General features: G+C 42.2%; 1 protein-coding gene across 5 annotated transcripts in view; it reads right to left on the bottom strand.

Moving 5' to 3' along the window:
* Positions 1-24,989, bottom strand: part of LOC138599323 (ELKS/Rab6-interacting/CAST family member 1-like) — a 154,923-nt gene that overhangs the window by 76,327 nt on the left and 53,607 nt on the right. For 3 of the 5 annotated variants that reach the window (XR_011308717.1, XM_069670927.1, XM_069670929.1), the window contains 4 exons: positions 18,908-19,048; positions 15,892-16,032; positions 12,602-12,795; positions 6,216-6,227 (listed from right to left, as the gene is read on the bottom strand). Coding sequence is in view for 4 of the 5 variants with exons in the window: in XM_069670927.1 (XP_069527028.1) it covers positions 6,216-6,227; positions 12,602-12,795; positions 15,892-16,032; positions 18,908-19,048 (488 nt within the window). In the remaining variant the exon portion in view is untranslated. The remainder of the gene's footprint in view (positions 1-6,215; positions 6,228-12,601; positions 12,796-15,891; positions 16,033-18,907; positions 19,049-24,989) is intronic. The other 2 variants (XM_069670928.1, XM_069670930.1) reach the window with 1 other exon arrangement.

Here is a 24,989-nt window from a genome sequence, read left to right as displayed (position 1 = left end):
CTTTACGTGCTTATGGCCTCTTTTCTATTGCGCATGTAGGTTTTGTGCTTTTACAGTTTTACATGTGTTTCTGGCAAGGTTATGGTAGGTAGGTTTTTATTGAATTTGGCTGGTTTTGAGTTGTAATTGGCTGATGAAAAGTCTGATCTGGCAACACTGCAGGTTATCAAAACAGACATTTCACCCTCAACGCTGCAAAGAAAAGGATCGCCTGCATGATTTGTGAAGCGGACCTTAATAATCACGGGACCACGTCTGTTATGCGCGAGCATTAGAAGAGAAGGCACGCTGGATTTGTGGATGATGCAGACTCACACAGATAACTAGCTTCTCAGCTAGTTAACGTTAGCTATGGCTATTAATATAACACTGTAGTGCTATAGAAAGAACCTGACGCATCTCTCTTTCAAACATCAACTGTGTCATTTAACTTAACAGTCTAACTTTACAGCCATGCTTGTGATTGTTCTCTCATTTACATCTTCAGTCCCTCACATTAAAAACACACACATTTTCTGTCCCTCTCATCTCTTTTTCTTCCTCTTTTTATTTCTCTTTTGAATCAGTAGGAACCAAATCAGCAGCAAAGTTTATGAAAAGACATTTCTGAATGAAGACCTCCTATTTATTGTCTTTATTGGTAGTTTGCACACACTTAAATGAACCTCCAACTAAATTTAAAAGCTGATCAGATTTGATTGATCTAGCATGTTCTTTCTTTCCATTTACACTCCATCCTGACATGAATGCAGTGGATAAAAAGTTCAGTTGTGCATCTACACATGTTTAATTAAACACTCAAACACTCGATCACACTCTCTGCTTTAAGGAGCATCAGTTGCTCGGTGAACCCGATGGCTTGGCTCCGTGCGGGCAAAGTGCCATGTGAAACTGTTTTAATGTTTTAATTTATGTAAAATACTTCCTTCACTCTCCCTCTGAAATCGCTTTCAACAACTGCTGCAAAACCGCTGGAAGAGGCGGAATCACAGGAGAGTTCACTTCACCCACAGCACAACCCACACCACGTACAAAAGTGCAACCAAACCACATCCGCACACAAAACGATTGACACTCATCGACACAGCAGGGTGAGTCCACAAAAATTTACCAAAACTGTGCTGATAGAGGGACACGCACAAACATAGTGTCTGCTCTTCCAAACACAACCTGCTTTGTGTCAGAGCGTCTAAGTCGGACCACACACACACATGCAAAGCACACACGCACAGTTTTGCATGCATCTGCACGTAATATAACATACAGTAAACATATGCAAACACACTAAAATATTTGACAGCACTTTGAACTTCCTAAATTTTGCGAAACACACACACACACTCATAGAAGTTATATATAACTGACGCATACACACAAAATGTACAAACATAGTCTTCATTAAAACTTAAAGATAACTTTATGCGCACACACGCACACAATCCCATAAAGTCTCCAAAATAAAATGTTTTCAGCCTCCCTCATTAGCATGCCGCTGATACTCAGGGACCCACATTAAGGTAATATTAATATTACATTTGGAGTCCTGTATAAATATTTGATCAGAAATGCTCGGGGGCCTCATGTATGTTTACTGCACAAAGTTCGCCCAACATTAACATCAAGGATTTCCTTTTAAACAGTTGGACATCAGTGTTTCCTTTGAAAATACAGGAAGTATTGGTTAGGTTTACTGCGCCTATAAAAGCTATAAAAGATGAAAAAATGTTCAAAAACATATTAGTTTGGGTTTGCCCTCTTGGCGCTGAAAAACTTACAGTGGAAGGAGGACATTTGGAAAAATAAAGAGTGTAAATGTGTGAGGTCAAAAAGGAGATAATACACAGTGACGGTGGAAACTAGCTCTAAAAGAATACTATAATAGGATCCCAGAACAGACAGAATAAAGTGTCTTTTAATAGAATCTGTCATTATAAAAGTAAATCTTTTTTACAGCATTTATCCATATTAAAGAGCCAGCAAATGAAGGGGAAAGTGTTTAATAATAGTAGTAATAGTGTAAGCATGTGACAGAGAGCTGGAGTTGATGTTGGCTGTGTCTTTGTTTAACATGGAGAACAACACAGTCCCAGAATGAAACTCTGACGCTCTGTTCTTTAGCCTCATATTCCTCTTTTGATCTGAACACGAGATAAAAGTGTGGTTGAGTCAACAACACAAGAAGAGTACTTCAATAATGTTTTAATACCTAACAGTATGCTGTTAACTATAAGCATTAAATACATGCAGGCAGTGATTTACAGCCGCATTCTTTTAAAGAGGGGGTATCATGCTGTTTCACATTTTAAGACTTATATATAACGTTACAATGTTTGAAGTTTCAAAGCTGTAGGTAAAAGTATGTTGGAGTAATCCCCAGGCTTCTCAGCTCAATCTGCAGGCTGCACTTTGTGATGTCACAAAGCGCAGCCTAAGCAGGCTTCGGAGAGCTGGCCAATCAGAATACGATGGCTTGTAGGGGCGGGGTTTCTTAAAGTCGAGATGAAACAGCATTTCGAGAGTATCTAGCTTCTGTATCGTGACGTATTTCCGAGTGAAACAGGACATGCAGGCGGGACATATCATTAGAGGGATTTGATTTGATCGTTGAGAAGTGGGCGTAGACAGAAGGTCTCCACAGCACAGTAGCTAGCTAACTGACTGAGCATTCTTGGTGCTCTTCGGCAAAATGTTGCAGATTGATTGACAGGTGGATGTCATGATATTATTGGTTGAAATTGGTTGGTTCCAGCAACACGTGATATTTTGTTTTACAGGAAGAAAAAATGATCGGATTTTGATATAAGAATACGAAGAATTTTCTGTATTTTTTTTTGGCCTATATTGTCAAATAGATGCACAATATTACCGGGGATGTGATCTAAAAGGATTAAAATGACATTTTTCATTTCACCTCGACTTTAAAGGGACAGAGCTGACTGAGTCATTTCAGGCAGAGGCTGTATGAGGGCCTGCACAGAGCCCCAGTGTGAGAAAAATGGTTACTGTAAATGATGCTAAGCTACTCCACAGGTATCCCGGAGTGAAATATGAAGCTTGAAATTAGCATGATACCCCCCTTTAACCTTAATGTTTTGCTCGTAGTTCTGATGAGTTCGGGATCTTCAACATACAGTATATAAAAAACAATCTTGATATTGTTATTATCAACTTGATTTATAATCTATAAACTGCTTATAAACTGTTAATTATAATTGATTGATTTTTTTGGTCTAAAAAAGTGAAATAATGAATCTGATTGATTCACATAGTTTTTACTCATCCAAATGACCTAAATGTATTTATTTTATTTTCTGCCTTTATGACAGGTAGAGGACAGTAGATAGTGTTGGAAACAGGGGAGGAGAGAGTTGGGATGAAACACAGCAGGAGAACGGTGCAGTTCATTTCTTTGTCTTAAAACAGTAAAGCATAAAATATTTCTATAGGTAGTGTAATAACAATGCTATAAGGTAATATATGTATTCTATCACCTTTATTAAATACACAGACTCATCCAACCTAAGAGCTTATACAACACAAAGCTAATTTAATAGGAGCAACTGCAAACTGTATCGTGGATCTGTTTATTTTCTAAATACTCTGATTTCTCTCAGTACTGAGAATTGTTTGTTTGTGTTTATGTAGGTATTTTAATTAGTTAACTCCCGGCGATAGTGTTGTCAACTATTAGCTGGCAAAGTCCTTCTTGTATGTGTGTGTGTGTTTGTGTGTGGGTGAGTGTGGAAGAAAGAAAAACCAATGTGCATGGGTCTGTGATAGCGCATGTTTTTGTGTGTGTGTGTGTCTGCTTGTTGTCACCCATTAGCTGACAAATCCCTGCACCACCTCAATGCTCAGAGTCATACGGGACCTCAAAGGGATCACACACACACATACACACAGAGAAACAATGCAATTCCCTTTAAAGCCGCAGAAACCTTGATGTCAGACGTTTGGCAGTGGATGAGGAGTTCCTTAGCTCGAGATCAAAACAACCAGAAAAAAAGGCAAGGCGAGAAGAAAAGGACAGAAGAAGAAAAATAAGTCTTCTGTCGTCTACCAGACGGCATTGCAATGCTAACTTTTTCTTTAGTTTTTCCCCCTCTAGACTTGAATCACTAAACACCAGAACAACAGCGATGAAAAAGCTGACAAGGCGGCGAGGGGGAACGGTGGCTCTGGAAGTTGAAAAAGAAAGAAAAGAGCAAAAGAAGGAGCTGGCACCGCGGAGACCTTTACAGCAGAGCAGAGCGCACAGAACACTCAGACCACCAGATTTATGCAGGAAACAGAAGGAATAAGTGGTTATTATGTGGTCGATGGCAATGTGTAGGTCAGATAAATTTTAATATGACTGTGATATGTCTGTTAGAAAAGACCAAATTCAGAGTTTGCATGCTGAAATCTCATTACAGAGTCACCTCCTGGGTGCAGGAAAAGTTAAACGTCAAAAAAGACTAGAAGAAGGGAGCTTTTGATGCTTGGGATGTATCTGATGCTCTTTTATGCCAGACTTATGTTATATTTAAGCTATTGAACTAGATCTGTACATTAAATATGAAGCTACAGCTAGTTAGCTTAGCATAAAAACTGGAGCGAAACCGTTAGCCTAGCTCTTCCAAAGGTAAAAAATCAGCCTACCAGCACCTGTAAAGCTCACAAATGTACATGTTTTATCTCATGTGTTTAATCCATACAAATTAAAGTGTAATAACCACAAGTTGCAGTTTTATAGATGGTATTTGCAGCACCATTTCTTGGCTGGGAACAGCGACTTGCTGGAGTCTCCGCAAATTGCCGGGCAACATCATGGTGATGGCAACGGGACATAACATATAAGTTAGTCAGCTGTGGATGTGCCGGTAGGTTAGACTTCATATACTTTTGGATAAAGCCAAGCTAGCTGTTCCTCATCGTTTACATAGTTTATGCTAGGCTAAGCTAACTGCAAATTGCTGGGCAACCTCATGGTAATGGCAACGGGATAAAACATAGAAGTTAGTAAGCTTGTGAGGGGCTGGTAGTTTGAGTTCTTATATCTTTGGACAGAGCCAAGCTAGCTGTTCCCCAATGTTCGTCATGTTTATGCTAAGCTAAACGCAAATTGCCGGGCAAGCCCATGGTGATGACAACGGGATAAAACATATAAGTTAGTCAGCTGTGGATGCTGGTAGGTTGACTTCTTATACCGTTGGATAGAGCCAGGCTAGCTGTTCCCCACTGTTTAAATTTTTTTTATGCTAGGTGAAGCTAACCGTAAATTGCTGGGCAACATCATGGTGATGACAACGGGACACAAGTTAGTCAGCTGCGGTTGTGCTTGTAGGTTGACTTCTTATACCTTTGGATAGAGCCAGGATAGCTGTTCCCCATTGTTTACAGTGTTTATGCTAGGCTAAGCTAACCGCAAATTGCCAGGCAACTTCATTGTAATGACAACAGGATAAAACATAAAAGTTAAGTCAGCTGTGGATTCTGGTAAATTGACTTCTTATACCTCTGGATAGAGCCAAGCTAGCTGTTCCCCATTGTTTACAGCGTTTATGCGAGGCTAAGCTAACCGTGTCTTTGCTCCCGCTTACATATTTACCCTGCTATTATGAGAGTGGTATCAATCTTCTCTTCAAACTCTGAGCAAGAAAGCAAATAACTTTATTTTTCAAAAGGTCTAACTTTTCTTTTGAAGCTGTACAAGAACTTTTAAGTCCAACTGTAACATTTCTAACAATTTTTGGACCTAAAATTTGAGTCTTGCTAAAATAGTCTCTCAACTGTAGAGCCAGAAACTAAAAGTTTTAAAAGCCAAAAAAAAACAGAACTTAGGAGAACTCTGAATAAAAGTGCCCAGCTGTCCAAGTTCATACTGGCGATCCACTGCCTGATAATTGTTCTCGTTTGCTGTGTTAGCCATAAATGTGAACCCAGTGCTAATACTGTGACAAGATTAGCAGGGTGGGTGCAAGAAGGAAACTGTGAATTTTCCTCTTCAAAGACAAAGTGATGTGACACAGGAAAAGAGCAGAGTGAGAGTCAAGGTGTCTCCTTCAAAGACAGAAAGACGGACAGACATGATGAGAATGATTAAAAGCAGAGTTTATGACAGAGTGAGGGAGATAAGAGAGTGTCGTGATGCAAGGACAAGAAGTATGACAATGAAGGAGAGCGTGATGAGAGAGAGAGAGACAGTAGGAGAAAAATAGGCATGCAGTACTAACCTTGAGGCAAGACTGAGTAGAGCAGGAGACAGTGTTGCATTGTAAAGATAAAAGAAAGGAAAAGGGAGACAGAAAAGGAGAGGGAAAGGTGAGAGAGTTGAGCGCTAGGTTAGCTAGCTTGATCACGATTCAAAGAGGAAAGAGATGAGAGAGAGAACTGACAGAAAGAAAGCAAGACAGACATAATTAAACAAATTAACACAGCAATTCAGGCAGACAGACAGGCACATAGACAGGTATAATGCAGGCTTTTCAGTATGGCAGAGAGGGTTATAAGAGGCCTGCTCACCTCACATGACCTCTACAACATTTTAAAAGACACAAACACACGAAACAGGACTCACAAACCATAGAAAACGAGCGTTTAGCCAATCAAAGCATGAGCTGGGAGCGTGCTCAGGATGAGTTATTTCTTCTTCAATGGTTTTGATACTGCAGACGACTTCCTCCGCTTCTCGCTGGGGGACACTTGAGAAGTACGCGGCTCCTAGATTTGCGGGAGAAGTCTCAGCCCAAAAGGCCTACAGCATGTTATCATTAAGATATGAAATTTGAAGAAAATTTGCTTCCTAAATTGGTGGACCACAAAAGTTTTCCACACAATCACTCCTCATATGTTTGGTTGAACTGGCAGAGCCCAAACTCCGGGGTGAGCTTATGCCTGGGAACGCACGCTAATGACGGCGAGCCAAAGACAAATTGTCCATTACAGAACAATATAACACGCAATAAACTTCTCTAATTTCCCATTACTCAGGTTTATATTCCTCATCTCTCTAAACCGCCTTCATTTTTCTCTCTATTCCCTCCCTTTACAGTCCTTTCTGTCAGTTTCGTTTTCTGTTTCCCTCTACCCACCGTGCTGTCTCTTCTTCTTTTTTCTCTCTCCGTCTACATCCGATGTTTAATTTCTGTCTTGTTGTTTTTCTTTCCTTCACCACCTTCCCTTCCCTTTTCCTCTTTCTTCCCCTCTCTCTGTTTTCCACTCTTCTGTCCAAATTCTTTATTTTGGCCATCAGGGCAGATTTTCAGCTCCATTTCCCCTCAGTGTGAAGTCACTGAGTCCGCTCCAATTAGCATCCTAGTTACAGAAATAAATAACCTGGTACCGTTACAGCTGGATTCAAACTTTAAGGAAAAGAGAGAGGGTTGATTTTTAACCTTGTTTAACCTAAATGTGATCTTTTTCTTAGTAATGTTCCCTCAGCTCGCTTGTAGCCCAGGGTTAGCCCTGTTACCAAGCTAAGGGTTGGCCACAGGCTAATGTATTCTCATCTGACGTACCTGTTAGCTCCAGGCTAAGTATTACAAATCACAGCAGGGTGAGGTAGCCCTGGGATAAAGTGAATATGTGTACACTATATGTTTCAGGGTCAGTGCTTACTGTTATATATAAATATATATGTTCCTAATATTTTTATAGTTACAACTGCTGTAATTAATGAACAGGCCTTAATGGTTGCTTCAGAATCAGAAATACTTAGAACTTAGGTCTTAGAAATAATCTGGCAAATGTTCATTTATTAAAGAGGGGGTATTATGCTGTTTCACATTTTAAGGCATATATAATGTTATAGTGTTGGATGTCCAGACTAAACGTGGGTGATGTTTCAAATCTGTGGGTAAAAGTATGCTGGAGTAAGCTTCTCTGCAGGCTACTGTGAACGCCAGGTTTCACACAGTTTTTTCTACACGCTGCACTTTGTGACGTCACAAAGAGCAGCCTCGGCAGGCTTCGGAGAGCTGGCCAATCAGATAAAAAACGGGCTTGTGATGCTGCGCTCCAGACAACTGGGAACTCAAGTTTTTCCAACCTCCTGCTCTGGAATTAAGTCGGAGCACCTACTTGTGAACTCGGGGCAGATTCAAGTACCCCGACTTCACAGAGAATCAGATTTCTGACGTCACACAACAATGGCCCAACCCATGGAGAGGAAAATCATTAATGGTGAACTATCAACTGAAAAGCAACATTATATAAATTTGCCTGCATATAATTAAAAGAGCAACTACTATTACATACTAACAGATATTCTGCATGAGCATTTTTTTTAAGAAATGTCGCCAACGTGATAAGGTAGCTGGTTACTATTAATAATCTCTGTAAATTATCTTCTCTCCACCAAAGTTAAGTTAGGCAAGTAGGCTGAACAGCTGACTGTTAAATTGGTTAAAGACCTGCCAAAGAAACATCAGTTCGTCAGTTCGTGCACCTGGAACGCTTCTGAAGTCGGAAATTTCTACTGGGTTCCCAGATGTCTGGAAGGAAGCATAAGGGCTGATATTCTTAAAGGGACAGAGCAGACTGAGTCGTTTCAGGCAGAGGCTGTATGAGGGCCTGCACAGAGCAGCAGTGTGAGAAAAATTAGCTTTTTAAACAGTGAATTATGCTATGCTACTAGTGAAATATAAAGCTTGAAGTTAGCATAATCACCCCCTCTAAGGTAATATCTCAGATTGTGGTTTGAAATTATGGCAAGTTTAAAAAGTCAGCTAGAAACAGTGTTTTTAAGAAACGTATGAAGCTAACATTAGCCTAATTAGCTTGCTAGCTGACAAAATCTGTCAGCAACGGCTGTCTTTTCTGATGGTAAAATTGACAGTTGTCATGTAAAAATGAGAAGGAGAACGAGTGCTGTTGTCCATAGTGTCAGAAATAATGGAGCTATTATTTTTATAGTTATTTAAGTGGTACATTTTAAACCCTTAGCTAGTTTGAGGCTTATGTTCCATGTCAGAATGCGCTGCTTGAAAAGCATAGCAACAGTAACTAAGGAGGGCGGGGAGTAAGTTCTGCCTTCCTAATGATTGTTTCACCATGTCAATACTCGACCACAACTTTAAGTCAGCCAGGGATATTCCCCTCATTATACTTCTATCAGCTAAATTGAACCACACAATGTCAAAACAGCCTCTTATGTAAGCTCTACAAACTGCTGTCTTCACAGTAATGACTGTGTGCGTGTGCCAGTATATAAAAGGAAAGTAACATTTCCTAATAAAAAACTACTTAATCTTAATTTTACTGTTATTGGACGCTGTGTCCGTACAAACGGTAGTAAGCCAATTTAAAAGCTGTCCAAGATCAGCCTGCAAAGTTTGGATATTAAATATATTTGATTCTAATCCACTCGGAGAAGGAAACATCTCTCAAATGCATGTGTCATAAGAACTAAAAATTGCCACATCTAAACTCATGTGTCATTTAAATGGTTATTAAGTCAAGTTACAATATATTTACAATACTAGTACCGCTGTAAATCTCCATCTGTGGCAACTGAAAAACCCACCAGTTTGAAGTCAGCCAGTGCTGAATTATTAATAGTCTCCTATTTCTATTGGCCAGACGGAGACACAGAGCGGAAACAGCGATTCTCCCTAAAATCATTAACATCAATTAAACTTACAGTCAAGCTACTAAACACACAGACAGAGAGAGAGGAGGGTGGGTAGAGTTTGTGTCCAAGGCAGAAACAGGAAGATTAAAGATGTATCACAGTTCAGAAATCAAAGGCGTCGTAAAGACAGACAGCGGGACAAGTTTGATAAGAGCAGACAGCTCTGATGTGTCTAACCCTCGAAGACAAACTTTACTTTAGCTACTCTAACTGAAATATAACATCTTTGTAGACTTGAGATAGTTTTAAACTGTATTATTTAAAGCTTGCGATGAGATAAAGACGCCTGAGCCTGCTTTACTTATTGTACTCCCCCGAGGCTTCATACAGAAACACTCACAAACAGGCAGAACAAAACAGACATTCAGGTAAAACAGAGAGGCAGGCAGGCATGCAGGAAGACAGAAATTCAGGTGTAGTCAGAATTAGACAGATTGAGAGGTAGATATAGATTCCATAACAGGTTAGCAGGTAGAAAAGTAGTTAGAAACAGACAGACCATTCCTATTAGCATAAAGTAACAAATAAGTGTTAAACTGTCCAGACTCCTACTAAAAGAAAAAAAAAGTGTGTTAAACTCTGCGAGTCAGGCATCCTCGTCTGAAAGTAAAACAAAAGTGAAGTGTGAAAACAGAGCCACTAAATGAAAGAGTTGCATCATTGACAGGAGCAGAGGCTCAAAGAGTTGCACAGCAGAGACTCTGGTGCCAAACTGTGCCCTCGTTTTTTACAAACTCCAGCGAGCAGTCGTCAAACCGTAAGAGAGGACAAAACTTCTGCTGATGCACAGATGTGTAAGTGTACAACTGCATTAGGGATGTGCACTTTAGCCGGTTCACCGTTCACAAACCATTACGAATTTTTACCAGTAAAGCGGTTAAATATAATTTTTTAATAAACATACTTATTTGGGAAACACACGTTTTGTTGTCGTTAGCTGAGCTGAGCCTGAGAGGAATGAAACAAAACAAAAGCAGCGTGTGGGACTATTTCCCCCAAGACACACACTCCACAAGCATCCCGACCGGCGGGTCCAGCGCAAGTTTCTCAACAAACTCTGCCCTCCATGCTAGGAGGGAGAGAGCGCGGCAGTCTGAGGGGAAAACGCAGAGTGAGAGTAATGACGGAGAAAGTTATGTTGCCTGTCAGCGTGGTCAGTGCGAGTGGGTGCCAGGAGCTACTGGGCTATATCGAGCCAAATGACCAAATCCCATCAAGATGTCCGCATAGCGCCGGAAAAGCGCTGGGATGAAGCGCTTGAGCGGTGAGAGAAAAAACACTGCACGCAGGTTTTGTTTCTATGACAACAATAAGTTTAACTTACTACACAGCTAACAACAAGCTTACAACGCGTAGGCCAATAAAACCTTACCAGCAACATTTAACGCCGGCCGATCTGCTCCAACAAATTTTCAGTCATTAGGTTTCTCCGTACTGATAACGAGTGATATCGAGTAGATAATTTGAATCAGGTGTGTCAGAGTACGGAGAAACCTAAAACATGCAGGAAGGTAGCTCCCCAGGAGCGGGGTTGGAGACCCCTGGTGTAATCGTGATACTGTTTGTTTGTCGTATCATACAGCTCCGGGTAGACAGAAACGGCCAAAACAAGTTGCTCCTACCATGTTTGGTTGTAACCAGGGTGACGAGTGGCGCCCCATCTCATTTCAAAAAGCGGCTGTGACGACACCAGCGCCTTTCTGAGAAGTTCAGAGAATGGGTCCCCCGAACGCACAGCTGACAACCTCGCGGCTACACTTATTGCTGCGGTGGAGACCTGAGGACTCGCATGGGTCCCAGACTTTTATCCAATCCGAAACATTTTAATCTTGTCGGTTAACCTGTCAAAAAAACACCTAAATGCACATCCCTAAACTGGATAACTGAACTTTTTGTTTTAAGTCTGCAGACAGCGCCGATAAGCTGTATTAGAGAAGCATGGTGAACATGCAGCTAATAATGCAACTCTTTGCTGGTGATTATTAGTGAACATACTCGGCTCTGTCCCATGTGGAAAAGGCCTGGAAACATGAGAAATCTCTAGAAAAGTCACTGTTGCTTGTATTTTTATATTTTCTTTTAATGCATTTCAAAGAGAGAAAATGTCAGAAAACAGAGACATTTCCCAGAATCCAAGGTGAGGAATTCAAATGGCTTGTTTTCTCTGAATTTGGTTTAATTGTATAAAAGATAAATAGAAATAATTCTCCACTCTGATTGGTCAGAAGCAGGAAAATGTGTGTGTTTTTGCTAGAAAATAACCATAATGATTGATGACTCTTGTATACTGCATGTGTCGGATGCAGTCAGACAACATCTTAGTCTCAATGGAAGAACCTCTGACTCAACTTGCGGTCCCGCGCTGGGCAGAGCTTCACTTCCGAATGGGAAAAATTACGGCACAAATCATCTCTAAAGCAATAAGGAAGCATTTAATTCCACATTACTTTTCCACATGGGGCTGGTTGCTTTCAAAGTGCGCTCATATCCCGTCCTCCAACAAGCAAAGTGAGTGTTGTTTTGTCGTGCATCTGGGGGGGGCCACCAGCCACTCACGTGCCCAGGTAGTCCCACACCATCCCCCCCATTGGCTGCTGAGAGGCAGCGGGGGGAGGGGCCTGTTTTCGCGACTGCTGCGAACGCCACAGATGAGAAGCAGAGGGGGTTCTGGGGGTGTGATGGGCGCACGCACACACACAAAAATAGACCCCCCGCTCACGCAAATGAAGTGCATACATAAGTACGCACACACACACGTGAAGGAGGTATGTTAACGGAAAGAAAGGATGACAGGAAATGGAAGGAGAAAAGGGGGAGAAAGAAGGGAAAGGAAGGGGTGAGAAAAAGGGAAACTGATGGATTAGTACTGCAGGAAGGATTACGATTTGAGCATCAAACTGGGGTCCAATCTAAAATTAAACCATCAATACAACACGATCTTTGTGTCGACGCTCTGTATCAACGCATCTCTCCATCCTCCCCTCTCACCTCTCCAGTTCGTGGATCTTTTTCTCCTTGTCGTTCTTCTCGTTCTCCATCTCTCTCAGGATCTCCAGGAGTCGTTCCACCTCGGACTGGGCCTTCCCAGCATCCTCCTTGTGCTGGGCCACTTCCTGCTCCAGGCAGGAGATACGCTCGGAGAGTTCAGTGCTGGCCTGGGAATCTGCCGCCGCACTGTGAGCCTGGAACAGAAATTAATTATTATAAATAAACAGAGCTTTAGCTTTCAAAATTAGGTGACCACAGTTTTATGGTCAAAATACAGAGGACAGGCCAACAACAACATGAGCGCCGAGGACGGGTTGGATGGATCTGATGAAAGTGAACCGTGCCTCTGTAAACAGTTTAAGAGTATCGTTAGTCTATAATTGGTCTTTGGTTAATACTATGACATTCACAAATGACTTTTCAGGCAGAGACACAAGTTTAATATACCAGACTTTGACCGTGCAGAGATTGTTTTCAGCACATCTGGTAGATTGTGCTCAATGTTTAAAACAGAGACGCTTGTACAGAGTGAGGACTCAAAGTCAAAGGTAATTCAATGCAGCATTACCAAGGCCCTCTGATGTATGAATGCAGGAGGTAACGAATTTCTAGGCTCATGTTACAGGCAGAAACGGAGGAGAGTAATGTTCTGAGAAATTAATAGAAAATTCTGAGATTGAAGTCATAAATTTGCAGGAAAAAAACCTGGAGATTAAAGTGGTAAATTTGCCGCATAAAAAAATTACATTTGTCAGAATTAACTAGCAAATTTATAAAATTATAAAGTCTCATGCCTGCTACTAAAAGGAAACAAACCTTGCATTACGGACAAAAAATATGCTAATCTACTTTAAACACACGATTTTCCTGGTATTTGTTTCTGGCAAATTTATGACTTTATAATCTCACAAATTTGCAATTTTTTTCTGGCAAATTTACCACTTTAATCTCAGAGATATCCGTTTTCTTTAATGGCAAATTTATGACTTTCATCTCAGAATTTAAGTATTTTCTCGTAATATTTCTCTCCAGCTCCGTTTTCTTTTCTTTTTTTCTACAATGGCCTAAATACGCCATCATACATTAGCAATTTGTCCACAATTTTCAGAATAACTCTTTTTTTTATTTCTTATTTATTCTTTCAGCAGGAAACACAAACACACAGTGTGGGCTGTAAAACGACGAAAACCAGTTCGAACTGACTCCTGCTGAAACTAGTTTTCAGTAAAAAACTAGCAAACAAGGCACAGAGCATACAGCCACGCTATGTGAGTAGTACGATATGCGATCCGTGGCCAACAATAGCGATAACATCACGATTGTATTGGACTAGTCAGGACGACGATATGTTGCCGTATCGACATTTTGTCCCACCCCTATATGTGAGGCTGTATTTTGGCACACCGGTGTTTTGTTTAAATAATCGCCATGTTAACCATCCTATATTAGCGTGTTAACATGCTAACTAAGCACCCAACACACTGCTGACCTGCTCCATCTGTATATCACCAATAGATGTTACAATTTAATTTAGCAGACGTTTTAGTCCAAAGCAACGTACACCTGAGAGTAAATACAACACAAGCAACGATCGAGACAGGAGGGAACGAAGTCAGTAAGTGCCAACAAACAGCTTGTTTGCGGTGCGATCGGACACTGGTGCCGACAGGCAGTGAATAGGGCGTTTTATTTATTTATTTTTTATAATAATAATCATTATCAGCAACATCAACAAGATCAGTTTAGTCATCATCATCATCATTAAAATCCTAGTCAGCATAAACTACATCCTCAATGTCATCATCATCAACAGCATGAATATCATTAAGTGCAGTTAGATCCCTTGGGTCCTCTGACCAGGGTCTACTTGTTGTTCCTCGCTACTTTGAATCTCCTGCTCCGACACTTTGGAACACTGTTCCAACTCATATACTGTTTGCGGTTCAACTGATGCTTTTAAAAAGCAGTCAAAGACTTTTGACCATGTAACATAATTTTGTTGCATTTTTCTATCCTGTGTGTTTGTTCATTTTTTGATCATTATCGTTGTTCTAATTATTGTGCTGTGATTTTTTGTGAAGCGCTGTGACCTCGCTCTGTGAGAGACGCAAATAAACTTAACTTACTAACATTAGCACTAAAAACAAAGTGCAGATGTGGCTCATGGGAACGTCATTAGTTTTGGACACATATGCTGTCTTATAAATGCCACTGTGTTATGAGTGTTATTCAGTTAAACACTGTAGTCCAGCTCACGGAAAGTGTCTTGGGTTTGAGAGTTGCTTCCCACTCTCGACACACAAACACACATAATGGTGATTTATGTAAAGACTAGCAGCAGCATTAGAAAGCAAATGTGTGTCGGTGTCTTTTTTCTCTCATAGGACGGAGAACACAAGAAAAAGACGCAAATGAAATAAAGTTATAACGAGCTTAGAGGTTAGAACAGCTGTGTGTGTTTCCCAGAAGCAAATGTTTCTCTTGGGAACAGATTGACTGTGTGTGTGTGTGCGCACAAGCCATGGTCACACAACACATAACCCTATTAGTTTTGGAAGAGTTTTTACAGGTCTTTGTGTGGAGAAGAAATGTTTGGGTGTCTGATGATATTATAAGAAGATCTGTGTGGAAGGGAAGAGAGACAGAACAAAAAACATCACACACAATGTCACATGCAGAACGTCAATGAATGCGCATGCACACACGTCTTTTTTCCATCCATGGCAACAGAGAGAGAGAGACTCAGAAATAAACTCTGATGAGAGAAACACCAGAGATCCACTGACACCTTTATACACATTCACTCTCACACACACACACACATTCAGGGTGCGGCGGTGGTGCTGTCTTCTCCACTCTGTGAAAATGACTGTAAGGCTGTCAGCGAGCCGTCACACACACACACACACACACACACACACACACACACACACACACACACCGCTCTATGGGCTGCTGTGTGGGGGAGAATATGTGATATGCAAACTCTTTCACACTCTCACACACACACAGCCAGTCATCTGTCTTGAAAAACAGTTAAGGGAACAGAGGGAAGGAAAGGAAGAGACGAAGTGTTCCTTAGTTTAAATCCTCCTGTTCATCCTTTGTGTTCAAGTCAGAATTTTATGTATTCTTTTTTACCACTTTGAACCTTTTTAGTCCATCAGTTCACCTCCGATCTGATGCAACCACACCATCTCTTTGTCTACTTTTAAGATTCAATTATAATTCCTTATTAAGCCAGAACTGAATATCCGCTCGAAGAGGTACAGTATGTCCGTGTTGCTGACCTTCTTGAGCTGGTTCTCCAGTTTGATGCACTCCTCTCTCTTCTGCTCCATGCTGATCTCCAGACTCTTCAGCCTGTTGTCCTTCTTCAGAGTGGAGGAAGCCAGAGAGGAGGCCTTCTCCTTCAGATCCAACACTGAAGTCTGCAAGGAGAAAAGAACAGACAAGTGATGAGGAAGAGTGATGAGCAAGGAAGTCAACAGCACAGTTTCTTAGTGAGTAATCTCTATTTACAGATTCTACATAGAAATGTAGCATCTGTATGCAGGGGCTTGAATTTTAGGGAAGGCAAGTGTTCTGGTTTCCGTTTGTACTACATTTGTAGTCCGAGTAGAACTGACAATCACGTATCAGCAGGCTGCGGCGTATGCAGGAAGAACAGTCCGTGTGGAGAGCAAAAGCAGGCAGAACGTAATGTGCCGTAATGACATCCCGGCTCCCATCATCGTCATCTAGATCTAAAATTCAACTTGATCTGAGCACGCGAAAAGGAAGTCTTGACTGCAAGTCGTTTATCACTAAACGCTAGCTAAACCAGAATTCGCGGCATGTTTATCGTTGTCCCCAGAGGCTATATCGTTGTCAGACTGTAGCCGATGGGATCATAGATTGCTTCGTTAGAGAGTTTATGCTAGTCTCTTGTTGGCCAGTTTGGCCGTCAATATTCCAGAATTCCGGGATATAGAAGACTTTTGAATAGTCATAAATGCCTAATTAATAAAGTAATTCAGCATGAATGAATTCATTAGAAATTATCCTAAATGCGTGTCTTTAAAATATGTGTTAAGCAGATGTGTGGGTATTGTATCAACTAACCTATATTTATTCATTAAGTCATATTTGTCATTTTGGAAACCTTTCGGTAAAACTGATCGAGCATGCACATGTTATGTTGAACCAGGAAGCCAAGACCGACTCCGTCACTTGTTCTTCCACAACTTTTCCCATGACCCGTCTCTCCTCTCCTCTCGCTCTTCCAGCTCGATCCCTCCATCCGTGAAGTCTCTCCCTCTGTCTTTTCTGGTCTTTCCCTCTTTTGGTAGGGCCAGCGAAACCAGAAGGAGACACACTCAGACGTGTAATTTCACCCTTCACTGACAATACCAACTCCAGACTACGGATCCTCATGTTTGACTGGGCTTTGGTCAGAGGAACCTTGCCGCTTACTCCGATTATATTTAGGTGCATATATATTTTGCTGTTGTCAGACGAACCCCACATCTGTGTTTAGCAGTGTAGAAAGGAATGCTTGTTTTCTCTGTTAGCTTTCCCATGTAATTCTCAAATTATATAAAGGGACTGTTACAGGTTTTATGAGCCCGCAATCACTAAAAGTAACTGAGGAGACCATGTCAAAAAGGGCATGAAGGACTTTTTACTACAGCAACATGAGCGCTTGATTTCAGGGTGTATTTTCACTTTTAAAGGAATCGTTTGACTTCAAGAGGAAAAACAAATATTCTCTTTCTTGGCAAGACTTAAAAGAGGATTTCAAACATAAAGCTTGAGCTAAAGGGCAGTTAGCTCAGCAGCAGGGGGAAACTGCTAGCCTTGCTGTTCTCTAAAGCTAAATCAGCCCGCTAGTTTGTAACCATGTACATTTTTTGGTTTTATGCTTCGCTCTAGCTTCTTACCTTGTTTACAAACGCGACAGTAGCATCGATCTTGCCATCTTACTCTTGGCAAGACGGTTAATTAAGTGTATGTCCCCAAACTATTCATCGAAGACTCGAAGGTTAAATGCAGCTTAAAACATATTTCCACAGTCCTGACTGCATATTTGTGTGTTTCCTTCGCATCTATTGTCCCTCTTGGTACTAAAACAAGTGGCGAAGCGACAAGAATTTGAGCCAATCATATCTAAGTCTGCACCCAACTCACTGAACTAAAAACAATAATTTCTTCTGCACTAGTGCATGCATGTCCTGTTGTTAGCCCTTACTAGTAGCAAAAGACATCACATTTCTGGTTAGATATTAATACATCTCTTCTGCTTATCCGGGCTCAGGTCGTGACGGCAGCAGGCAAAGCAAGTTGACCCACACGTCCCTTTGCCCAACCCCATTTTCAAGCTCCTCCTGCGGGGTTTCAAGGCTTTCCCAGGCCACATGGGATATATAATCCCTGCAGCGAGCTCTGCGTCTGCCCCGGGGTCTCCTCCCAGTTGGACGTGCCATGAAACTGCCCGATATTACTTCCTGTTTTATTCCTTCATTGTTGTGTATTTTATTGTTGGGCTTTTATGTTTTGTAAAGCACTTTGTAACCTTAGTGCCATACAAATAAACTTTATTATTATTATTATTATTATTATAAAACTTCCAAATGGAGGCGCCTAGAAGGGCATCCTAATCAAGCCCAAACCGCCTAAACTGGCTCCTTGTGATGCGAAGGAGTAGCGGCTCTACTCTAGACGTCTGAGCTCCTTACCCCTATCTCTAAGGCTGAGCCCAGACACCCTTCAGAGGAAGCGCATTTCGGCCGCTTGTATCCGCGATCTCACTCTTTAGGTCACTACCCGACACTCATGACCACAGGTGAGAACTGGAACGTAGATCGACTGGTAAATCGAAAGCTCCGCCTTCAGGCTCAGCTCCCTCTTCACCACAACAGTACCGACTTGTCTGTCGATCTCACAGTCTATTTTTCCTTCTCTCATTAGTTGTACTTATTTTTGCTGAATTTTGGTTTAATTATAACTTTTCTAATTTGCTGTCCAACCTCTGCAGGATGAATAAATCGAGTACGCTGCTTAAAAAGGCTTTATAATCCTCTGTATCTCCCCGTGTGCCTCTGTTGAAGCATGAGGAAGTTACTTGCAATCACCGTTTCAATGGTTGTGAAGCACTTTGTTGTCGAGAAAATGCGACTATTTAACTTTGTCCTTCAGCACAGGCCCGTCAGAGGATCCAAGGTCTGCTCTACAGTGACAGATCAATCACGTTTCCTCGACTCAGAGCGGGGGAGGAGGGAGAGTGTAACGACACGGATGAGTGTGTTTGCACGTGTGTGTTTTTACCTCACGGTCAGCCAGGTCAACCTGCAGCTGCAAGACTTTCTCCCTCAACTCCTTCAGCTCCTTCTTGCTGGTCTCCACCTCCTCCCCCTTTTCTCTCTCCTCCCGCTCCCGCTGCTCCTTGAGCCGCTCGATGATTCGCTCCTGGGCATCGGGAGAGAAGAGGAGAATTTATAAAGAGGAGGAAAAGATGAGGAGAGAGAGAGAGAGACGTAGTCAGTGCTCCAACAGTTATTCACAGTCACTCAATATCAAGTTTCTATACTAATAACATCCACATTAAACTTTATGTACATGGCAGCTTTGACAGGATCTAACAGCCAACAGTGATTTTAGACACGTAATACGTTCTGGCGCAAGATGTAATATTCACATCTACTAAAACACCTCAGACGATCTCCAGCTATAGAACAACACAGCGGCCAGTTCAAGCAAGAGTAGAGGAGTTCACACACACACACACACACAATGCAGAGCCTAGACTGGCTGGGCTGTGTGTGTGTGTGTGTGTGTGTGCATTCTTGTACAGGAAGTTCTATCTTTGTGAGTGGAAACATTATTTATGAAAGTGAAGATATTTCAGCCGGTCCTCGCTTCTTTGAAAGGCTCCTTCAGGGTTAGGACTTGTTGAGTGGACGAGTGTTTTAACTAGATTATGTCCTCAATTCAAAGATAAACTGGTAAGGTCTGTGACACCAAAGAGCTACTTTAAAAATGCCAAAGTTCATGTCTTCAAATTGCTTGTTAAATCCAAATATGTCCTAACTACAATTTTGTTTAATATACAAATTATATAATACAGAGAAAAAGCACACATTTGTACTTTTAAGGAGCTGGAACCTGTTTGGCTTTTTGGCTCCTTTGTGTTCCTTACACTGAGCCCTTTATTCCCCACAGAATGACTCTTTCCGAGTCCACCATGCTGCCCTGCTATTTAAATACAGTAGCCCAGAATGGACAAACCAAATACTGCCTCTAGAAAGGGTGTTTCACCTTTTTGTGACTTTCTTGGCCAATGTAAGTTCATCTTCACGCTTGAAAAAGGAGGATGAAGTGAGAGGTTGGCAAGGTAGTCACAGCTTACTCTCTATTTACAGATTCTACATAGAGATGAAGAGTACTTGTTCATTGAGCCAATCAGAGCACTTTTTCATTGAGCCAATCAGAGCACTTGTCCATTGAGCCAATCAGGTTACTTGTTCATTGAGCCAACCAGAGTACTTGTCCATTGAGCCAATCAGAGTACTTGTCAATTCAGCCAATCAGAGTACTTTATCATTCAGCCAATCAGAGTACTTGTTCATTCAGCCAATCAGAGTACTTGTTCATTGAGCCAATCAGAGTACTTGTTCATTGAGCCAATCAGGGTACTTGTTCATTGAGCTAATCAGGTTACTTGTTCATTGAGCCAATCAGAGTACTTGTTCATTGAGCCAATCAGAGCACTTGTCCATTGAGCCAATCAGGGTACTTGTCCATTGAGCCAATCAGGGTACTTGTTCATTGAGCCAATCAGCGTACTTGTTCATTGAGCCAATCAGGTTACTTGTTCATTGAGCCAATCAGAGTACTTCTCCATTGAGCCAATCAGGTTACTTGTTCATTGAGCCAATCAGGTTACTTGTTCATTGAGCCAATCAGAGTACTTGTTCATTGAGCCAATCAGGTTACTTGATCATTGAGCCAATCAGGGTACTTGTTCATTGAGCCAATCAGAGCACTTGTCGATTGAGCCAATCAGAGCACTTGTTCATTGAGCCAATCAGAGCACTTGTCCATTGAGCCAATCAGAGCACTTCTCCATTGAGCCAATCAGAGCACTTGTCCGTTGAGCCAATCAGAGTACTATGAACAAGTTACTTGATTGGCTCAAAGAACAAGTACTCTGATTGGCTCAATGAACAAGTGCTCTGATTGGCTGAATGATACAGTAATCTGATTGGCTCAATGGACAACTACTCTGATTGGCTCAATGGACAAGTGCTATGATTGGCTCAATGGAGAAGTGCTCTGATTGGCTCAATGGAGCAGTGCTCTGATTGGCTCAATGGAGAAGTAACCTGATTGGCTCAATGAACAAGTGCTCTGATTGGCTCAATGGACAAGTGCTCTGATTGGCTCAATGGACAAGTGCTCTGATTGGCTCAATGAACAAGTGCTCTGATTGGCTCAATGGACAAGTGCTCTGATTGGCTCAATGAACAAGTGCTCTGATTGGCTCAATGGAGAAGTAACCTGATTGGCTCAATGAACAAGTGCTCTGATTGGCTCAATGGACAAGTGCTCTGATTGGCTCAATGGACAAGTGCTCTGATTGGCTCAATGGAGAAGTGCTCTGATTGGCTCAATGAACAAGTGCTCTGATTGGCTGAATGATACAGTAATCTGATTGGCTCAACGGACAAGTGCTCTGATTGGCTCAATGAACAAGTGCTCTGATTGGCTCAATGGAGAAGTGCTCTGATTGGCTCAATGGAGAAGTGCTCTGATTGGCTCAATGGAGCAGTGCTCTGATTGGCTCAATGGACAAGTGCTCTGATTGGCTCAATGAACAAGTGCTCTGATTGGCTCAATGGAGAAGTGCTCTGATTGGCTCAATGAACAAGTGCTCTGATTGGCTCAATGGACAAGTACTCTGATTGGCTCAATGGACAAGTACTCTGATTGGCTCAATGGAGCAGTGCTCTGATTGGCTCAATGGAGAAGTAACCTGATTGGCTCAACGAACAAGTGCTCTGATTGGCTCAACGGACAAGTGCTCTGATTGGCTCAATGGACAAGTGCTCTGATTGGCTCAATGAACAAGTGCTCTGATTGGATCAATGGAGAAGTAACCTGATTGGCTCAATGAACAAGTGCTCTGATTGGCTCAATGGACAAGTGCTCTGATTGGCTCAATGGACAAGTGCTCTGATTGGCTCAATGAACAAGTGCTCTGATTGGCTCAATGGAGAAGTGCTCTGATTGGCTCAATGAACAAGTGCTCTGATTGGCTGAATGATACAGTAATCTGATTGGCTCAATGGACAAGTACTCTGATTGGCTCAATGGACAAGTGCTCTGATTGGCTCAATGGAGAAGTGCTCTGATTGGCTCAATGGAGCAGTGCTCTGATTGGCTCAATGGAGAAGTGACCTGATTGGCGCAATGAACAAGTGCTCCGATTGGCTCAATGGACAAGTACTCTGATTGGCTCAATGGACAAGTGCTCTGATTGGCTCAATGAACAAGTGCTCTGATTGGCTCAATGGACAAGTGCTCTGATTGGCTCAATGAACAAGTGCTCTGATTGGCTCAATGGAGAAGTAACCTGATTGGCTCAATGAACAAGTGCTCTGATTGGCTCAATGGACAAGTGCTCTGATTGGCTCAATGGACAAGTGCTCTGATTGGCTCAATGAACAAGTGCTCTGATTGGCTGAATGATACAGTAATCTGATTGGCTCAATGGACAAGTGCTCTGATTGGCTGAATGATACAGTAATCTGATTGGCTCAATGGACAAGTGCTCTGATTGGCTCAATGAACAAGTGCTCTGATTGGCTCAATGGAGAAGTAACCTGATTGGCTCAATGAACAAGTGCTCTGATTGGCTCAATGGACAAGTGCTCTGATTGGCTCAATGGACAAGTGCTCTGATTGGCTCAATGAACAAGTGCTCTGATTGGCTGAATGATACAGTAATCTGATTGGCTCAATGGACAAGTGCTCTGATTGGCTGAATGATACAGTAATCTGATTGGCTCAATGGACAAGTGCTCTGATTGGCTCAATGAACAAGTGCTCTGATTGGCTCAATGGACAAGTGCTCTGATTGGCTCAATGAACAAGTGCTCTGATTGGCTCAATGGACAAGTACTCTGATTGGCTCAATGGAGCAGTGCTCTGATTGGCTCAATGGAGAAGTAACCTGATTGGCTCAACGAACAAGTGCTCTGATTGGCTCAACGGACAAGTGCTCTGATTGGCTCAATGGACAAGTGCTCTGATTGGCTCAATGGACAAGTGCTCTGATTGGATCAATGGAGAAGTAACCTGATTGGCTCAATGAACAAGTGCTCTGATTGGCTCAATGGACAAGTGCTCTGATTGGCTCAATGGAGAAGTGCTCTGATTGGCTCAATGGACAAGTGCTCTGATTGGCTCAATGAACAAGTGCTCTGATTGGCTCAATGGAGAAGTGCTCTGATTGGCTCAATGAACAAGTGCTCTGATTGGCTGAATGATACAGTAATCTGATTGGCTCAATGGACAAGTACTCTGATTGGCTCAATGGACAAGTGCTCTGATTGGCTCAATGGAGAAGTGCTCTGATTGGCTCAATGGAGCAGTGCTCTGATTGGCTCAATGGAGAAGTAACCTGATTGGCTCAATGAACAAGTGCTCTGATTGGCTCAATGGACAAGTGCTCTGATTGGCTCAATGAACAAGTGCTCTGATTGGCTCAATGGAGAAGTAACCTGATTGGCTCAATGAACAAGTGCTCTGATTGGCTCAATGGACAAGTGCTCTGATTGGCTCAATGGACAAGTGCTCTGATTGGCTCAATGAACAAGTGCTCTGATTGGCTCAATGGAGAAGTGCTCTGATTGGCTCAATGAACAAGTGCTCTGATTGGCTGAATGATACAGTAATCTGATTGGCTCAATGGACAAGTACTCTGATTGGCTCAATGGACAAGTGCTCTGATTGGCTCAATGGAGAAGTGCTCTGATTGGCTAAATGGAGCAGTGCTCTGATTGGCTCAATGGAGAAGTAACCTGATTGGCTCAATGAACAAGTGCTCCGATTGGCTCAATGGACAAGTACTCTGATTGGCTCAATGGACAAGTGCTCTGATTGGCTCAATGAACAAGTGCTCTGATTGGCTCAATGGACAAGTGCTCTGATTGGCTCAATGAACAAGTGCTCTGATTGGCTCAATGGAGAAGTAACCTGATTGGCTCAATGAACAAGTGCTCTGATTGGCTCAATGGACAAGTGCTCTGATTGGCTCAATGGACAAGTGCTCTGATTGGCTCAATGAACAAGTGCTCTGATTGGCTGAATGATACAGTAATCTGATTGGCTCAATGGACAAGTGCTCTGATTGGCTGAATGATACAGTAATCTGATTGGCTCAATGGACAAGTGCTCTGATTGGCTCAATGAACAAGTGCTCTGATTGGCTCAATGGACAAGTGCTCTGATTGGCTCAATGAACAAGTGCTCTGATTGGCTCAATGGACAAGGACTCTGACTGGCTCAATGAACAAGTGCTCTGATTGGCTCAATGAAGAAGTGCTCTGATTGGCTCAATGAACAAGTGCTCTGATTGGCTCAATGGACAAGTACTCTGATTGGCTCAATGGACAAGTACTCTGATTGGCTCAATGGAGCAATGCTCTGATTGGCTCAATGGAGAAGTAACCTGATTGGCTCAACGAACAAGTGCTCTGATTGGCTCAACGGACAAGTGCTCTGATTGGCTCAATGGACAAGTGCTCTGATTGGCTCAATGGAGCAGTGCTCTGATTGGCTCAATGGAGAAGTAACTCTGATTGGCTCAATGGACAAGTACTCTGATTGGCTCAATGGAGCAGTGCTCTGATTGGCTCAATGGAGAAGTAACCTGATTGGCTCAACGAACAAGTGCTCTGATTGGCTCAACGGACAAGTGCTCTGATTGGCTCAATGGACAAGTGCTCTGATTGGCTCAATGGACAAGTGCTCTGATTGGCTCAATGGAGCAGTGCTCTGATTGGCTCAATGGAGAAGTAACCTGATTGGCTCAATGAACAAGTGCTCTGATTGGCTCAATGGACAAGTGCTCTGATTGGCTCAATGGAGAAGTGCTCTGATTGGCTCAATGGACAAGTGCTCTGATTGGCTCAATGGACAAGTGCTCTGATTGGCTCAATGGAGCAGTGCTCTGATTGGCTCAATGGAGAAGTAACCTGATTGGCTCAATGAACAAGTGCTCTGATTGGCTCAATGGACAAGTACTCTGATTGGCTCAATGGACAAGTGCTCTGATTGGCTCAATGAACAAGTGCTCTGATTGGCTCAATGGAGAAGTGCTCTGATTGACTCAATGAACAAGTGC

This window comes from Semicossyphus pulcher, unplaced genomic scaffold, assembly GCF_022749685.1.
Source record: "Semicossyphus pulcher isolate SPU_LCO1_2020_fin unplaced genomic scaffold, fSemPul1.0.p SCAF_20, whole genome shotgun sequence".
Classification (NCBI taxonomy): domain Eukaryota; kingdom Metazoa; phylum Chordata; class Actinopteri; order Labriformes; family Labridae; genus Semicossyphus; species Semicossyphus pulcher.
This window is presented reverse-complemented; position numbering and strand designations above follow the sequence as displayed.